This window comes from Cardiocondyla obscurior, linkage group LG01 (assembly GCF_019399895.1).
Source record: "Cardiocondyla obscurior isolate alpha-2009 linkage group LG01, Cobs3.1, whole genome shotgun sequence".
In the NCBI taxonomy this organism is placed as follows: domain Eukaryota; kingdom Metazoa; phylum Arthropoda; class Insecta; order Hymenoptera; family Formicidae; genus Cardiocondyla; species Cardiocondyla obscurior.
This window is the reverse complement of record NC_091864.1, coordinates 2470869-2490074: the sequence shown is the minus strand read 5'-3', so window position 1 is coordinate 2490074 and position 19206 is coordinate 2470869. Positions and strand designations below refer to the sequence as shown.

At 38.6% G+C, this 19206-nt stretch overlaps 1 protein-coding gene across 25 annotated transcripts in view; it reads right to left on the bottom strand.

The window, feature by feature from the left end:
* Nucleotides 1-19206, bottom strand: part of LOC139105269 (longitudinals lacking protein, isoforms H/M/V) — a 175982-nt gene that overhangs the window by 96107 nt on the left and 60669 nt on the right. The window contains exon 7 of one of the 25 annotated variants that reach the window (XM_070663104.1): nucleotides 547-1306. The exons of 22 other annotated variants lie outside the window; for them this stretch is intronic. In XM_070663104.1, coding sequence (XP_070519205.1) covers nucleotides 957-1306 — 350 coding nt within the window. In that variant the 3' untranslated portion in view covers nucleotides 547-956. Of the gene's footprint in view, nucleotides 1-546; nucleotides 1307-13578; nucleotides 14370-17480; nucleotides 17873-19206 lie in introns of those variants that run through there. 2 more of the 25 variants (XM_070663588.1, XM_070662612.1) reach the window with 2 other exon arrangements.

Below are 19206 nucleotides of genomic sequence, written 5' to 3'. Positions count from 1 at the left end.
AATTTCGTTTATTTCACTGACATTAGTCTACAAACTTCGCGGATAAATGCGCGTGAGCATTTACAAGTATAAAAAATATATCCGGATAAAAAATACTAGATCATATACATTTTTTTAAATATTTTCCTTTGATTTATATTAAGCTTCATGCATGTAAAATATTTCAAATTTTCGTAAACTTTAGAAATTACGTACATTGACATACGTATATCGCATTAAAAACGATATAGATACAATCTCTTCGATTTATATTCAAACACATGAAATAAAAATCGCCCAAGTAGTCGCAGCATTAACATTATTAAATGATGCCGGAAGACAAAGTACTATTGCGTAAAAACCAATCCAAATTAATTATATCGGTTCTCTGTTAAAAAATATAGTACCGTACGTTACATCGGAACAGTTTAATGGACCTAAAAAAAAATTGAAAGCATTAGTCTTATTAATAATTGTTACAAATGACGGTGTTAAACTATCGAGCAGCGTCCAAGTGTGACTACAATTAAGCATTCTTAGGAAAGTGACAAATGGTAACAATGCGGACTTGCTTTATTCGATTATGATGTAATCGACGAACGAATAATCTATTAGGAAAACGACTTTATTTTGATTAAGTCAGAAAAATGCTGTGTTTTATTCGTTCTCTTAAGAATAACGATAGACAAGAGATAAGACACAAGAATCGGTGTCATCCTCCTATCCCTCTATCGTGCCTAGATTCTGATCATGATGACTAGATACGTCAGCATCTGTTCAAATGCATTTAAAAAATATATATATAAAAGATAAATAATAAGAGCTTGTAAAAAATATATAATATATATATATAAAAAAAGGACACAAGGCTTATTTCGAGACAATTACGATTGACGAGTCGGCGGTAAGCATCGAATCCACAGAATACTAATACCGATTCGTCATATTGAGATTTGCCGGTCGCGATTTTTCGCGAGTTACGAGTTAAGGTCGATCACGTAGACGTTCTGGCCACGGTGGCATTGGCGGATGTGCCTGTAAACGTGACCGCGCTGCTTCATTTTCGCGGAACAATAAGGACACTGGACTCTCGGCTCTTGACCGCATTCGAACTTCGTGTGCCTCTTCAGGTGCCACGCGTGTATATAGCTCTTCGAGCAACGCGAGCACGTGTGCCTCTCGATGTCGCCCTGCAAGTGTCGGTCCCGGCGCCTCCTCGACGAGTGGAGCGGCTTCTCTTCGTCGTAGTTAAAGCTCTGGGAACTGTCCTCCATCATCACCAGGCACATGTTCTCCAGGTTGGCTTTCACTTTGATCGTCTTCGCGTCTAAAAAAGAAATCGACAGGACGCAGAATTAGCTGAATGATTGAGATGCGCGTGTGCCGTATGCGTGAAGGAGAAAAGGGTAAAAAAAAAAAATTAAAAGAATTTTTTTTTTAAACAAAAAAATCGTGGAGACGCTTGCAAATGTTACGCGAATTAATCCCGTCACCTGACCCTGAGAGGTTGAAGCTCGCGCGAGGATCTCCGTTTATCTGCTCAGCTTGCCACCGTCGACAAGCCGCTGCGTCCCCCGAGGAGCTATCAACGTAAGCATTCGAAATACATGAAATAAATGGAAATGAAACGACTATTTTAAAGGCCAGCAAAGTGCCATGAAAATGTTTTATTCAAATATACAATTAACAAGACGACAATATTACATGTAACATCGCATAATTTATTGCATGATAAAAGTGTATCGAATATACCGAGAGAAAGAGAGAGAGAGAGAAAAAGAGAAAGAAAAAAAAACAAAACAAATAACAAATTCGAAAACAATAAATCAATATCGTCAGATTATACGTCAACGTTGTTTAAGTGCGTAATCGAAAGAACGAGCGTGTTGGATAGAGCCTCATCAGGGCGATTCGATAATATAGATGCGCTGGCCGGAGTGCTTCCTACGTATATGCTGATTCACATGGCCACGTTGCTTACTGCGTGTGCCGCAGTAAGGACACTTAAACCTCGGGGTTAGACCGCATTCGTAACGCAAGTGCCGTCTTAGGCTCTTGATCACGGTGTAACCGTTACCGCACTTCGGGCATACGTGATTATGGCGACCGCTTCCTCGTCGACGGCCTCGAATCGACGACTCCCTAACGACGCTCTGACTCACGGCGGGCTTCGTCGAGTCATATAGGCCGACTCCGTAATTTCCGTACAGAAGAACTGAAAGCAAACAATGTAAGAGTTAGAAGAATAGTCGCCGATAGGCTGTCGTCAGGCTAATAAAAGTTCGTTAAAGTTATCGGGCACGTAAGTGCGACGGCCGTTTTGAGAAATGAATGTCTGGTGCTATGTGTACTTGTAATACCTTCGAACTAATTAAATCCGAACCATAAGCTGATATATAGAAAATATTTTGTAAACTGAGGGATAATATCGTGCGTGAATAAAATACATAAACGATATCGTCCAGCTTCAGACCCATTATAATTAGTTGACACGCGAATTCGTCATCAACTTTTATAATATCGCGCAAAACAGTTTGACATAAATTACACGTGAAATATCACAAAGACAAATAATTAATATATCTTAAAAAAAATAATTGAAAAAAAAAATATAAAAAAAATAAAAGAGAGAAAGCTTGAGATGGACGAGGAAATTTTGATTAGGAACTCCTAAGAAACTCACGTCGTTGTATATTCGTACCTGATGTAACGTAGTTAATAAGCACGTGCTCGTAATGTTGGCAATCTGTTCCTGAAAGTGAAATCCTTAGGACATAAGAGCATACAATTAATGACGAATAACAAAATGAGAGCGGCGTCGAAATCGTGAAAACGGGAGGTAATGTGGAGGTAATATTTATTATGTTTGAAATCATAATGATACACACCGCTCGCGGTGAAAACGGACGTTCGCACGTTTCGTTAGGATTTTAAATCGACGACGAATACTCTTTCGGAGGGGTGCTTTTTTCTAATATGACTATAAATCTGCGACGTTTGTTTGCTGCGCAAGTCACAATAAGGGCACTTAAACCTCGGTTCGTGACCGCATTCGTATCGGTAGTGACGATTACGGTTACTCTTCAAGGTGAAGCCGTGCAGGCACTTAGGGCAGTAGTAAAGAGTCTTCTGAGTCTGGGGAGGCAGCCGTTCATCGGGACCTGCGAAGTTCATGAAGGAGTCCACCATGAGAAGATCTGAAAGCAAAAACCGACCTGTGAGACTCGATCTCGGAGCCGCTAGCTACGTCTGGTAACTCCTGACATCGGGCACATCGACAAGTTTATCGTTTATTTACAATGTTAATCGTCAAGTTGCAGCTTTAGCTTCGAGAAAATGAGAAGTAGATAATAATTAAGCCGATCCGCGATTATTGGGGGAGAAAAGAAAAAAAATTAAAAAATAAAAAACACATCGAAGACACTTGTCACTGGCCCTAAAGAAGAAATGGCTCGTTAGAATTAAAGTGCAAAGAGCATTAACGTAAAGCAGCACATAAATGCAAGTAAGAAGTTACGGCTTGGATTATTAGATTACTAATCAATTAGATATTAGTTTCGTGGCACACGAGGGGAATAATCGAGTAGAAACGTTGACAAAAAAAAAAAAAACAAAAAAAAGAAGGAAAAAAAAAAGAAAAATTTGAACGGAAGAGACATCAAGCACGTTCCTCGTGTTCTTGAAAGGAAGAAAAGTCCGCCGTTAGTTTTGGCCTCGAGCAAACACCAAACGCGTAGAAGATCGTCTTTCGTGCAGCTATACAAGTTCCATCGGATAGATTCTACGTCTCCGAATGTTCTAAACTGAAATAATAATTGTAGTCAATTCGAGTGAGGGCGAGAGACTGTGGGAGCTTAGGATGTCGGAGAGAAAAAAAATACTGCAGCAAATCCGGCAAGTAGGGTGTCCGAACATCAATTTATTTTTATATTACATTTCCACAGCGACGATATATGATCATAAAACGTATCGCGGGAAAATCGCTATTGATATACCAACGGTGAAAACATGTTGCGTTCCTAATCGGCCAGGAACACCGCGAGGGTATCTTGACGTACGCCGTAAGAAGCTCGAGCAACGAACATTTACAGTCCGAAAAATTGTTTGCGTCCGTCAAAATACCCCCTCCCCTCCCCCTCCCTTACCCCCCGTGCGTATAAGAATCGCTTGCTCGCAAAGACTTGCACGACATTTCTAAATTACGCAAAGAACTTAATCCGAAAACGGAATGTATAAAGAACAATTATTTCTACGCGCAATAACAGATACGTATCGAGTACGTAACTTTCATCACATATGTACTTACTCAAATACATTGATATTACTATACGAATAATAATATCACAGCAACAAAAACAGTCGGCCACTAACGTGTTTCGTGTCTTTAAGAGACCTTGCCCATCCACGTGGATGCGATGCGAATTGCAAGAAACGAAGGCAGGCACGTGTCCGCGATAATTAAATCGCAAGGGAACTAAACGCGTGGACAAACTAATGCTTCCGCGATACATGAAGAGCAACACTTCGATCTACTTTTTATTTTTATTTTTTTTTTTTTTCTCCCGTTAATAAGTGAAATATGTTCTATGTTATCGTTTGCTATAACTGTCCGAGGTGTAATGCGCCTTCGTAAACGCATAGTTAAGAACCAAATCACGGCAGCGCGTGACTCTACATCGTGATTAAAACAGAAGGTTAACTACGTTTGTTCCGACCGCTTGAAACCCTGTTCTCTCAGACTTTCTGCTCCCGTTAGTAACAATTCAGTCTTCGTGATGACCACCGATGATCGCTTGGTGCGTCACACGTCAGCTATAACAATTCCGATTTGTCAATTGCACAATCGACAAATTCTTCGCTAATAATAAAACGCCCTGCGGCGTTACATCTGATCGATCCCGGTGGATTTACCTTTCAGACGCACGCAAATATATCTTCGTGTTCCAATCGTCAGCCTCACAACCTGAATCTTTAAAAGGTATACGTCTACGTGTTAAAAAACATACGATTCTCTTAAAGCCTCTAATAATCGAAAGATTGCTTATTGAATAGCACGCGAATGCTGGAACTCGGAGTAACCGAGAATGTGCTCGCGCTAAGATTTTATTTTTATTTTTCTTTTTATTTCTTTCTCTCTCTCTCTCTCTCTCTCTCTCTCTCTCTCTCTCTCTCTCTCTCTCTCTCTCTCTCTCTCTCTCTCTCTCTCTCTCTCTCTCTCTCTCTCTCTCTCTCTCTCTCTCTCTCTCTCTCTCTCTCTCTCTCTCTCTCTCTCTCTCTCTCTCTCTCTCTCTCTCTCTCTCTCTCTCTCTCTCTCTCTCTCTCTCTCTCTCTCTCTCTCTCTCTCTCTCTCTCTCTCTCTCTCTCTCTCTCTCTCTCTCTCTCTCTCTCTCTCTCTCTCTCTCTCTCTCTCTCTCTCTCTCTCTCTCTCTCTCTCTCTCTCTCTCTCTCTCTCTCTCTCTCTCTCTCTCTCTCTCTCTCTCTCTCTCTCTCTCTCTCTCTCTTTCTCTCTCTCGCGTAGACCTGAAAAAGCCTCACATCGCCGCCGAGGATAAATTGATAACGTATTCAGTTCTTCGAACATTATAAGTTTCACGTAGCACATCGAAAAGCTCCGCGCGCCGGCTCATTAACAGCTAAGCATAGAGATATTTCGTAATGTGTGAAGACGGAGAGAATATTTGACGATAATACTGAGTCCCACTATTCTAGCCGCTACAAAATTTACATTGTTCGCCGTATCGCGCACCAGCATACCCCACGACGAAGTTTGTCACGTTGCGCATTATCATACGGCTAAAGCGATTTTTATAAACGATCCGCATTGTTGTCCTCCGGTTGCATCATATATTGCATTTGATATCCGATAAAACACTCGACTGGCGTAGGAACCGCACCGCGCTCATAAAATTCTTAAGACCTAAGGACGTTCGTGAGGTAATTCTGTCGCGTAAAAATCGCGAGCGCGTTTTCCATCGATCTTGCGAAAATCACGACTTACCCCGAGCGAGAAGCAGCGTTGCATTAATACTTGCCCGATAAAAATTCCAAATGGTCAAATAATTAATCCCCGCTCGCACGAGTGCGGTTCCCCCGCTCGTCTTGAGAAATTAAATAAAAAGAAAAAAATTAAAAAAAAAAAAAAATCACTGTTTATCGCGCGAGATTTCCAACGTCCTGCACGATGGTTCTTCTTTTTTATTTGTTCTCGTATTTGAGATGCACTACGTAGACCTTCTGACCGGGATGCCTGGTCCTGATGTGAGACATCACGTTGGAAGTCTGTTTGCTGCGGAACTCGCAATAGGGACACTGGAAGCGCGGCTCCTGGCCACACTCGTATTTAAAATGCCTGGTCATATTGCCCTTGACGGTAAAGCAGCGGCCGCACTTCGGACAATCGAAGGGTTTGTTGTCGGTAAACGCCCCCTTCGAATAGGTATTTCTCACACGGCCGTGAGAATAATAATTAATTGATCCCGACGCGGGCGCGGGATGGGTCCCCCCGATGGACGGGCAATCCTGGCTGAAGCGTTCTTTGCTACCGCTTTCGTTCTCGTAGCCCTTGCAGGATTGCAAGACGAAGTTCAGATCCAGCTGCGGGACCATCGCATAAAAACCTGAAACTTCAAAGTCGATCGGTTAAACGAGGCGCAACGATCCGCCGCGTTCGGAGGCGAATGACGGGTATACGAAGGAGCCGAAGGCTTTCTCTCGGCGAAAGTTGTAAGGAGCTTACGGATTGCTTTCGACAGGAGTGTCTGGTAGGTTTGCTGGTTTGTTATTCATGCTTGCATTAGTGAAAAAGATACCTGTGAGGACCAAAGGGCAATCTTCATGACGAAACTGTGTTCGGCAACGTTCTCGTCGCGCGGGCTACGGTGACACAGAAGCACGGTGTGACCATACGAAAATGCAATCTAGAATCGGAAACTGTAAAACAAATGTAACATAAATAATAATAATAGTAACAAATTAAAGGCAAATAATAAGAAACGTAAAGCAACGTAACAAATCATAAATATAACGTAAGATAAAAATCATAACGGGAAAAAGAAAAAAATTATTGATAAATCAAAATAAATACAAATGTAAACTCGAAAAGTAAAATTACTACTCGTCCTTACTGCTCGTGAAAATCTACGTACTAGAGATTTATTAGAAAAAGTCGGAATCGTAAACGCCGGATTGTGCAATCTTCAAGTGGTGAAAGATGATTCCGTGCTATCCACGGATAATCGTATACTTGAAAAAGGTACGTGAACAAGAATGCCCTGCCGTTTTATTAAGATTCATACGTTTCCTCGGCAGACATGATAAAATTGCGATAAAACTTTATTTTACAAAACAACGTACAAGCGAACCTTGAGAGTTTCTTATAAAGTAGAAGCAACAATTCTTTCGGATCTTAAAGTACAGCGTCAACTATTCAAAAGTTAGAATCTCTCGACGATCCTCTTCCTGATGATTGACTTCGGTCGTCGCTTGGCAAAGTTTTCATGGCGTAGGGTAGTTTCTCAACACGCATGATACCGACCATTTGCGAGCATCTTTCTTGGCCAATTATATTATTTACTTCGACTAAGAAAGAATCAGGCACTAATTGCTGCATTGATTTAAATTAAAAAAAAAAAAAGAAAGAAAAAAATTGAAATAAATTTTTCTGTCGTTAATTAACAAATTTTAACAACGCATTTAATTGCGTTTTTATAGATAAAACAAATATTTCTTTGAGAATAATTTTTCCAGATTAAATCACAGCCATTTTATTAATATTTTATATGGTAACAGCTAAGTAATGCATAACAGTGTTTCACGTAAAATGTCACTCCCAATGACTGTGAATAAATAATAAGACTTTTCGTCTTGAATTGCCTGTTCACAATCGTTAGAAGCGACACTTATTCAACCTCGTGACACCCTGTATTTTAAAAATAAATTTTTTAATTACCTTTACTTTTAACTTTTTTTAACATAAAATTTTTAATAATTCTAACATAAAATCGTAACTTCATTATTTCACAAAGAAAAAGTATGGCAGTAACAAGCGAGGTTGAGAAACATTTGTCTTTAATTTATGTACGAAGATCGCGATAGAAAGTGAGCCCAGTGGAAAGACAAAAATTCACTTCAACAGCTCGAGATGAGGTTTGGAATTAGAGAGCTCGCGATCTTCCTGTCGTACTCAGAGCTTCATATCGAAGATAAAGACCTCCTCTTCCGGATGTTTCTTTCTGATGTGGGCGTAAACTGGGGAAGTTTGCTTGCTGCGAAGTCCACAGTAGGGGCATTGAAACCTCGGCTCGTGTCCGCACTCGTAATTCACATGACGGTCCTTGTTCCTCTTCAAGGTGAAGCCACGACCGCATTTTTGGCACTGGAACGGTTTCATGTTGTCGGCGCTGACCTTACGCGTGCGTATCCTCGATTTCCTGCATGCCTCAGAATTGAGCTTGCCGTCCGTTCCCGGTTGATACTTGCAGATCATGTTCGGCCCGAACGGCGACACCACGTGGAGTCCTGAAACACGGAGACGAAAATGCTGAAGGACATGCTCGAGTGCGCGCGAGAAAGAAATGTTTTTACGATGATCACTTGGCAGTTTATTCTCAGGCCGCATCATCGGGTTCCCCAGCAAGCAAACGCATAATGAAAATGATTAAATTTGAGAGAGGCTCCTCGCAAACGTGACCTTACACGGTACTCAGCATTTCCGTCTTCGTCTATACGCGTCATAAATAAATTGTTTCATTACTGCATAGCACGATAATTAATATTATTAGAAGGCCAAAGTGGCGATTGTCGAGGAACAAACGCCATCCTTGCTTTTAGAATGCCGTTTTATTTTTATGAATGAGCGCATCCGCACCTGCAAGTAAAGCGCCGGTGAGACGGATTAAAGTCTAACACATATATTTATGCTTCCGAGTAAAACAGAAATTAAACGATCGGACGTCGACAATTATGCTGGGGAAGGAGGGGGGAGGGGGGAAGGGGAGATAATAATGAGATACTCTGCAAATTAGCGAATTAATTGGAAATCCAGCTGCTAAGTTTATTGGAAGTGACAATCGTAATACGCGGACGCATGCTACATCAAAGCCGAAATATGACGTTGAGCTTCCCGTCGAAGTACAACGGCGACATATGCGGGTGATGCACGCGCAGATGACGTACGATATGTCCCTTCTGATAATTTCTTGCCGGGCAATACGTGCATTTGAATCTCGGCAGCTGTTTGCACTGATAACGCAGATGCGCTAGCATAGATTTCTTCCACTTGTACGAATTGCCGCAACTGGGGCACATGTAATCGCTTTGCTTCTTCACCTCGCTCGGATCCGAATAAACTTCTTCGTGGTTACTCCATCGTTTAAGAAAACTATCTGAAACCCATGAAAGAGCGAAATCGTTTTAGTAATAAGTAGGTCTTCGACTATCCTCGTAATGAACGTGTCCTGCAAAATAATGTTGTCACACTTCTTCATCGATAAAGCATGAAAACCACTTGAACAGGCTCGTTCGTTAAACGCTGTCGTTAAGAAAATTACAAAATCAAAAACGTAGACTTTATTATTATTATTCGTAAGAATTAATTAAAAAAAAAAAAAAAATATATATATATATATAAAAAGAAAAGACAAAGGATAACACTTAAATAATAAATTGTCTTTATTGATGCCCGCAAAAACGCAAGTTCAACACACGTTTCATTTACATTTTTCAATAAAAAAAAAAGGGGGGAACTGTTATATAAAATGTCCAGTGTGCATAATCACGATTCGGTGTTTCAAATTCACATCCACAGACAAGAACAGCCATGTCTATGTATAGTTACACATATGTAAGTTTTCATATATATTTATCGACAGTACAACGTAGATTCGTTTCATTAAACGACACATGATTTATTAAATGTAATTCCTTCAACGTAACTGCAATAATTTAGTAATATAAATTACATATTAATATATTAAATGTAATTATTATATCGTACAAATTAATTAAAACTCTATGTATCGATATAAGACTTTTTACAAACATATGCGATTCGCATTATGGGAATTACGTTAGGAAATACAGGATACCGAGATTTAACTCGTATCCTCTCGTTTTCTCTTCAGTCCTTACTTCCTCTAACAATTGTAAGAAAATCTGGCAGTTTTTATATCTCTCGTGTAGCCTGCGATACTCTCGGCAGATTTAAACTCGGATTTTCTTCAGACAAGCGCTCGTCTCATTGCACTATAATTATTGCCATTATTCGTATCCGGCACAAAGTAAATTTTTTTTTTTTCTTTTATTTTAATATTTAAAGAACAAAACGTAAACCTTTTTGCCAATTAATGCCAATTAGAACGTCTCGTGAGATATAATTAATAAGCCCAACTTTTTCAACGACTAAAGGCAGGATCAGTTTGTGGACAGTTTGTCCAAGTCGTTTCGTGGCTCCTGCCAAGCGAGTTTCGATTTGGTGATGGTGTCGGTGCAGTAGAGCTGACGGTTCGGATGGAACGTTCGTATGTGCGTCCATACGTGCGTACGTTGACGCAAGTGGTTCTTGCAGTAAGGGCATTCGAATCGCTGCGGTATGCCGCACTCGTATCTGTAATGCCGCATCATGTGGCTACGGTGTTTATAGGTGCGGTGACAATTCGGGCATTTATGGCGAGGAAAACCGTTCTGTATATCGATCATCTCGTCGTGATAGGAGCTCTGCAGGAACAACTTCGGAAACGGATCTGGAAAAAAAAGAATTCGCAACCGATTAGCGATGGAGAATGTGGCCAGCCCGCACATACGTCAAACTCCGCGCGCGAACTTCTTCGTATTCGTCTTTAATCCTCGAGGATAACTCGTTGGACGTGTTGAAAATTTCTCGTGAATGCGTTACACTCGGAGCATCCTGGAGAACTCCTTCCAGGTGATCTTGTTGTGCTATTAAAAATAAAAATAAAAGAAGAAAAAAAAAAGATTGTCAAGAGATGTACGGTCGAAAAAGTAATATCTATAAGGTCGTTACAATATTGGTGAACACAATCAAAAGTTAAACAGCACGATAGAGACACAGGAACACAAAGAGGTAAAATGGAAAGTAGAGATAACACTTGACAGGACAATTTACATTTTTGAGACCGAAAATACTCTTGTTACTTTCTCATAGATAATATTTTGCAGGTCTTATTAACGATAATGTAGAACTATGTACAATATTCGGTTTTAATATCAAATCATCTTATTTATTACCGACAATTTGCAAACAGTTGCAAACAGTACAGAATAACAAGATAATATATCATCGGCAATAATCCATTCTAAATAAAATTAAAACAAACATAAAAAATATTTAAAAAAACAAGAAAGAAAGAAAAAAAGAAAATTATAATTAAAATAAATCACTATAATAAATAAGAGAAATATAAATTAAACCAAAATTAAAATTTCTATCTTAAAAAATTTGTGTAAATTACCAGTTAATTGTTACCGCTTTAAACCGACGCTGATTAATTCTCTCTCGCTTGGTTTGCTTCACGCCAAGCGAGAGTCAACGTCGGCGATTTTCAGATTCAATTTATTTTTAATATTTAATTAATATGTCCAGGCAAAGACGGTCTTCGCGATTTTCAAGATCGAGAACGATCTAGTGGAAATATTGTCTTTATCTGGACATACTAATTAAATATCACAATTAAATCGAGCAAGAGTAACGGATAGGTAGTCGCGGGGGGCAGGGGGGAGGCGGGGGAGGATGGGGTGATAGCGAGCGCGGGCCTACGTGCCGCGCGCTAGGTGTATTCCCCCACTACTCCCACTCCCGCTTTGTCCTTCTCCAGCGGTCGCGCGAGACACACGTACGCGTTACGCAGCGACCGCGTGCTCGTGCCGAAACTAATACGTATTTGCGTTCAACGAGAACCTCGCGATACGAGAACCGTCTTCTCCTCTCCATTTTTTTGTGTAAGAAGAGCACGCGTGATACTCCGTGTGAGGAGAGCACGCGTGATTCTCCGCGTGAGGAGCACTTGTGTCTACGACTTCTTTCTTTAATGTAAGCTACATCCTTACTTATTCGCTCATCTCTCCGAGGTGATCTTTCTATTTCAGAAGTGTTGTACAGTCCCGCGAAACTTTTTATTAATTATCTGGGCTTTTGTTGCAGGTGACGCAGCTCGAGGAGGAAGGTCAGAGTTCCCGAAAGGAAGCTAGACACTTTGATACGGAGGTCTGATATTCTGAGAGGAGGAGGAGGCCTCGGAAAGGCATCGTGCGTCAACGGATCAACCCCAGAGGTAAGAAAAATTTTATTTTTAATTATCAATTTTGATATACCGTTTAGAAGCGCGTGCATTTTTTTTTTAAAGACTAAATACTTGTAGCATCTCTACAATTAAATTATATTTCTTTTTCTTGTTACAGATCGACGCAGCTGCATCTGCCGTCGTCAACGAAAGTGTCGTCACCGCCGAAATAAAAAATTATACGAACCGCAGCCGGTTCGTCGGTCGTTCCGGGAGTTTCGTATAGTGTGCGGGCGGATTTTGTTGAAATACGACTTTCTTTTGAACGCGAGTGCCGAACATGGAACGCGCGAAAGTGATCAGTAATTTTCGCGATTGTTAAAATCACGGTCGGGGTGTTCGCGAGTGACCTGTGCGCGGAAGGATGACTCGACACACAAACTGAGAGGAGGAGCAGGCCCGGGAAGGGCATCAGGCATCGGCGGAGCAACTTTTAGGTAAATATAAATTAAAAAAAAAAAATCTTTATAAAAGTAAAGCTTTACCTTTACTTTAATTTAAATACTAACATTTAAATACTACATTAATATGTTTTATTTTATGTTACAGTCACCGGCAGAACTCTACACCTCCGCTGAAGCTCATGCAGATTGGTAAGTCGCATGATTTTTTTTTGTAGTTTTGTCATTGTCTCCTAAAATAAATAAGAGAAATATAAATTAAACCAAAATTAAAATTAACGTTAAAAATGCCAATAAAATAAATTAGACACCCAATAATAATCACATAATAAAACAAAACGTAAAATCATTTCGTTATATTAAAAAAAATTATTTTTATTATTTCGTGTATGGACTAACATCACAGACATTAGTTAACTAAACTTTTACTAATTGTGAGTTACCGCTGTCTATTAAGATCGCCGGAGCGTCTTTCATTTCCGAATATATCTATCACGTAAGATAACGGAGCTATTCGTCTTGAGAGTTCTTTATCCGGTTCGTTGGAGCGAGTTCATTTTTGTAGGAGGTCGATGGCGTAGATGGGCCGATTGTAATGATTGCCTCGGATGTGCGAGTAAACGTGAGAGCGATGTTTGCCGATGTAAACGCAGTGCGGGCACTTGAAGCGCGGCGTCTTGCCGCATTCGTAGTCGAGGTGCCTGAGTAGACCGCGGTACCATTTGTAGATCTTAAGACACTTGGGACACTCGAAGATACCGGGCAACGAAGTGTCCACCTTCTTCGTATTTAATACGTTGCGGCTGGTCCGGTACCGGCGCCGATGACCCGGGACGATGATAGGCGTGACTTCGACGTAGCAGGGCCGAGTGTAGAGAGCTGTAAAAGCATAGGTTGATCAGAAACGGCGACTCGTCGACGGGAGGAAAAAGACGGAACGGTAACATTTAAGAGAGACAAGCACGTATCTCTTTTCGCGTACTGCGCGCGACATGCCGCTTTTACGGATTCTCTGTATTCGAAATCAACGTAGCCGACTGCGTTAATTCCATAATCTGTAAAATTAAACAAACGAGAAAACAAACGGCGAAAACAATAGATCCATGAATCATTTCAATCGAGAAATAAGTAAGCTACAAGTATAGGAGGAGATACAGTAATGTATGATAAGCTCACTTGTTAAAGCCAAGCTCAAAACGAACAAATCTAAAGAGATCGATACGAGGGATACTTTTGGAAGCTTTTTATTTTGTATCTTTATTCCTTTTTTTTCCGTGATATAGAAAGGGGAAAAAAAATACGCTAGATACATATATTAAAACTTTGTTCTTTCTTCTTCTTTTCTTTAACAATAAATATATTTCGGAAAAATTGATGACGAACTTACGACGAGCAATTAGAACACAGGCAAACGATGTAGAATCGTCAGGTTCAACGATTGCTCAGTACAGCCGTCTAACGTATAAGGGCTGATCGGGATGGTACTTTCGGATATGCGCGTAAATGTTCTGGGTAAATTTCGAGAGCTTGTCGCAGTACGGGCATTGATACTTGGGTGCCATGCCGCACTCGTGGCGCAGATGACGCGTCATGTTCTTCTTCAAAGTAAAGCCGCGGCTGCAGCGTGGGCAGTAGTGACTCTTGTGGACAGAATACACTTTGCGCCGCTTCCTGGCGACGTTCTGGCAGGTACCTGAAAAATTCAGAGTCGAGTTAGCGATAGTGACAATGCGCGGCTTCACTTTAAAGATTTCCAATTTCGCTTGAGATCCGTCTCGCATCTCGTCGGGAGAGAAAAAGATTAATATAAGACCAAACGTACGCTGCAACTCGGTTAGCGGGATGCGTCCTTAGAATTCTCACAAAGTAAAACGTGCCGCCTGCTCGTAATCGAGAACGATCCGGCTGAAAAGAAAATTCGTAATTTACGTGCACGCGCAATTGCTCACGTAGAAATTAAAATTACGGGTGGGACACACAGATTAACGTGACAAGACGAACACTGATTAACATTGATTGTTTTTGTCGCTTTGAGAATTCGTGTTATGTTCGCACGAAAACAAATTCGGTCCAAGACAAGTCAGATAAGGAACAAAAATTAATGAAGCCATACGATTTATTCCACACCGATTCTCCTCGATGGTATAATTACACATTAGCAGTCATGACACATTAAACTATATGTACGGTGAAGTTCACATGTCGTCGCTCTATCGTCCGTTTATATTCCAAATCAATATGTAACACCCGACGTGATATAATATATTTTATATTAACGTTGCGAATAACATTATCCAAAACCAATAATACTGTTGGATTAAAAAAAAAATATATATATATATTGAAAAATATTTATAAAAATATTAACATCCTCAAATGCATTAAATTAAAAAAAATTACTGCGTATAAAATTACATTAAAGAATCGCGTCCACATATCTAAACAGAAATATTTATTCTCACGTATGCAGTAGAAATATATTCTAGTCAATAATTAATACTTCGCTACGACATCGTTCAGGATAATTCGTTTTAACACATGTAGGTAGTCCGAGAGGATACACGGTGGATTTTTTTTTCTTGGTTTTAGATTTTAGATAGGCGTCTTTGCTTACGGTACCGTTTAAAACATTTTATTTACACTGATAGGGTGATTCGGATGCCACCGCCTGATATGCCTGTAAACGTTCGAAGACGAATGGTCTTTTTTGTGGCAATATGGACACGCGTATCGCGGTGGCTGGCCGCATTTATGCCTCATCAAGTCCCACGTTCTCCGGAACCCCGCGTTGCATTTCGGGCAGATATAGGTCACCAGTCTTGCGTTACCCCAGTTCGGCGGTCGTACATCTGAAAACAAGTCAGGACGTTAATGCGCTTTTTCCGATTACGATCCGCGAGGCGTGGAAGCCACGCTTCCCGTGAATGTGCAACATCGTAACGTGGCCAAGCGATACGAACATAATACGGTAGCCTGCGTATTCGATCGTGTTCACAAAGTCTTATTACTTTACATTACACCGTGTTCGATATCTGTGTGACAATTCGTTGTCGCACGAGCATTGCGTGAAAATTGAAAATCGGCATCGCTCGCCACACTCTGTAACGTTTTCGATCTTCTTTCGCTGTACAAAAAAAAAATATAATTAAAAGAAAAATAAAAAGAAAGGAAAGAAACAGAAGACAAAAGAAAATTAATAAATCGCATACATGACTAGAAAATGCGCAACATTAATGTGGAAATGCATTTCGAGGAATGATAAAGCACGACTATATGTCTTTATTGTCATTCGCGTTGTCTTTGAGTAATCAAGCAACGTGCAATAAATACTAATTTTATTCGCATTATATACATGTAATTTCTTCACTGTTACACTTTTGTGAAAGTCACGAATCCAGCTCGATTAATACAGAACAAAAATTGTGTCTCGTATAATCTAAATTCACATAAAATTAATTGACAATAAAGCTATTTATCACTTTTAAATCGTGTATCACAAAAATCACCGTAGTCTCGAGAAAAATTTATATAAAAATGTAGAAAAAAATTAATAAATGCAAAAATACTCATGCAGTATCACAACTACTTAATAAAAATGCAAACGTACTTTTTCAGACGAGCATTAATCGTCAAAGCTGCATTAAAATGTTTTCTTTTCTATCTTTTTTATTTTTTTTACTATTTTATTGAGGTAAACGATACATTCGAGCATCGCAAACGAGTCAGATTGTCGACTAAACATAGATTCGCAAATGGCACATTGTTACAATCCGTAGATTCGGAAATCGTAGTCTGAGCGATTTAGAATCGACGTACTATGTCTTCATTATTTATTAAAAACTAAACAAGGATGTAACATCCTTAAATAATTTAGGTTGTAATCCCTGAACGTATGGAATGCAATCAAAGAGCAATTTCCAAAAGTAAAATCTACTTCCTTAACAAAAAAATTCTTAAATATTATCAAGTCATAAAATCAAAAAATATTATCGAAAAAAAAAAATAGGTAACTCAAACACTTTTGAAAATGTGCTCTTCAATCATTTTATATTGCAGTCATAGACTTTGCAATCCATACACAATAGGAACTTATAAACGAGGAAACAAGATCGAAATATATTTTTACAAATTTACATAATTCACATTTATGTCTATTTAAAGATTCTTGCTTGTTGTACGCGGAAATTAAAATTATTAAATCATAAAAAAAAATAAAAATTATAAAATAACACTTAAACAAATATAAATTACCGTCAATAAAATTATTTTTTTTAATATAAAATTATTGAAAAATTCAATTAAAAAATGTTTAAAATAACTTTCCATATTTTCCATATTAGACTCAACACTTTCTCAATATTTCATTAAAAAAATAATAATAATTTTGATGAATATTACATTTTTTAATGTATAGACATAAAAGTTCGTTTGTTAGACTTATTATAATATATTTCAGTTCTTTGTTTTTAACACGTTAAACAATCTATCGTGTGATTCCGGTTGACGGAATCGCGCGGCGTAAATTTAAAGACCAACAAAAAGTGTTCAGTGCTTAACGTGTTAATGACGACAATGTCATCAGTACGGGCAAACAAAAAAATAAATTAAGAAATTAAAAAAAAAAAAAACGACTAACGTAAAATATATACATATGTATATTTTATAATACTGGCAATTTATATTATTATAAAATATACATTAATATATGTATATATAAAACATATATTATAAATTAAAATTTCTGCTTTTCCTATCTCCTTTTTACAACCACTTGCGTCACCGGTATCACAAAAATTAGTCTTAATTTAGTTCACACAAGTTAAGATGACTGCCCGATGGCAGACGACGACGAGTCGCGGAAAGAAGAGGTAGAAGAACGAGAAGACTCTAATCTGTCCACGTACACCGGTTTCCCATTGTGTCGCATTCTAATATGCTTGTAAATGTTCGACGAGCACTTGTCCCTTTTGCTGCAATAAGGGCACTTGAATCTCGGCTCCTTCCCGCAGTCGTACTTCATGTGCGTCTTTAGAGTCTTCTTATACGTGTAGCCGGCATTGCATCGTGGACAGTGATACGCCATTTTCCCAGATTGCCAGAACGGTCCGTTTTCGTTTTTGACCTCGTTCTGACTGCCACCGTAGTTTACCCTCAGAATATCCATGATACGGGCGTCGTATGGCTGCAGGAAACGTCCTACGAACAGGAAGAAGAAGAGCCATTGTTAGTTTAGATCAGGAATACAGTACGAGCGTGACGTAACTGTGGTCAGAAAAAAAAAAGAGAGAACGTAATAGGCGACACGATAAAAGGGAGATGAATGAGCGAAAAACGTAAACGAGAAGATCTCTCTATACCGCGTCCCTGTGTCGTCACAATCGTAGAGACGCGCGAGAGCGATGAATGAAGTAGTAGGGCAGAACGAGGACCAGGTAGAACATGTAGAATATCTGCCGGTGCGTTTCGTACTGTAGGAGCTACTGCATTGTGAACAGACGTACATATGCCTACGGAATACTGAAAAATAAATCAGATCGAGATCGTAATCAGCGAAAATATTAAAATTTGTGAAACATAACGAGGTTCCGCGCAATTCACGAAAAACAAGAAACTAATTTTACTTTTAAATTCACGAAATCAAGACGTATTTCTTTTCTATTAATATTGACATGATATGTGACGGTTGATATTAATTAATTTTAATACTGATCAAGGAGAATCTAAGCGAATCTAAATTTCTTTTGTCTAATTAAATTACATACAAATCTTATTTAATCAAATTATTAAATAATATGTTTTTTAATCTAAAAAGTTAATAAAAAAATTAATAAATGAATAAATAATTAAGAGAATAAAAAAATTAGTTGTTAGTAAAAATAAAAGTTACTAGGAATAAAAAGAATAATTAGTTCAGCAATAATAATTTCTCGCTGATTTGATCTTACCTAGATCGATACAACCATTAATCCTGAAAAATAGAAGTATACTTTCCACATAAAATTGTCGTAATTAAAAATACATTTTTAAGAGATCAATCAATGTTACAAGGAATGCGATGGGATAATAACATTACGTTTTAATTGACCAAGATAAAAACAACAACATTTATTGCTTAATGATCAAGAAAGTGTAATTACAAATCCACAGCGCAACGTTTAATAGTATAAATTTTGTTAAAAACGCGTATGACTAATATTCAATATTAATAACATTTTATCCATCGTCAACGTTTTAAGATTAAATGTAGAAAAAAAAAACTATACCGTAACATATATATAGAAATAAATAATGTTTTTTAATAGCATCTGTGAGGCTTAGTTAATTAAATAAATGATTAAAAGAAAATTCGCGAACACACGGCGATAAAAAACCGCTGAAAAAAAAAAAAATATATATATATAATTTATTCTCTAACATTTTAATTCTTAAAGGAATTTTAATAAACTCCTTTTAATAATAATCTTGATAACATACTGAAAAAAAAAAATCTTGATTAAAAGATTTCGATTAAATAGAAATAGATATTATAT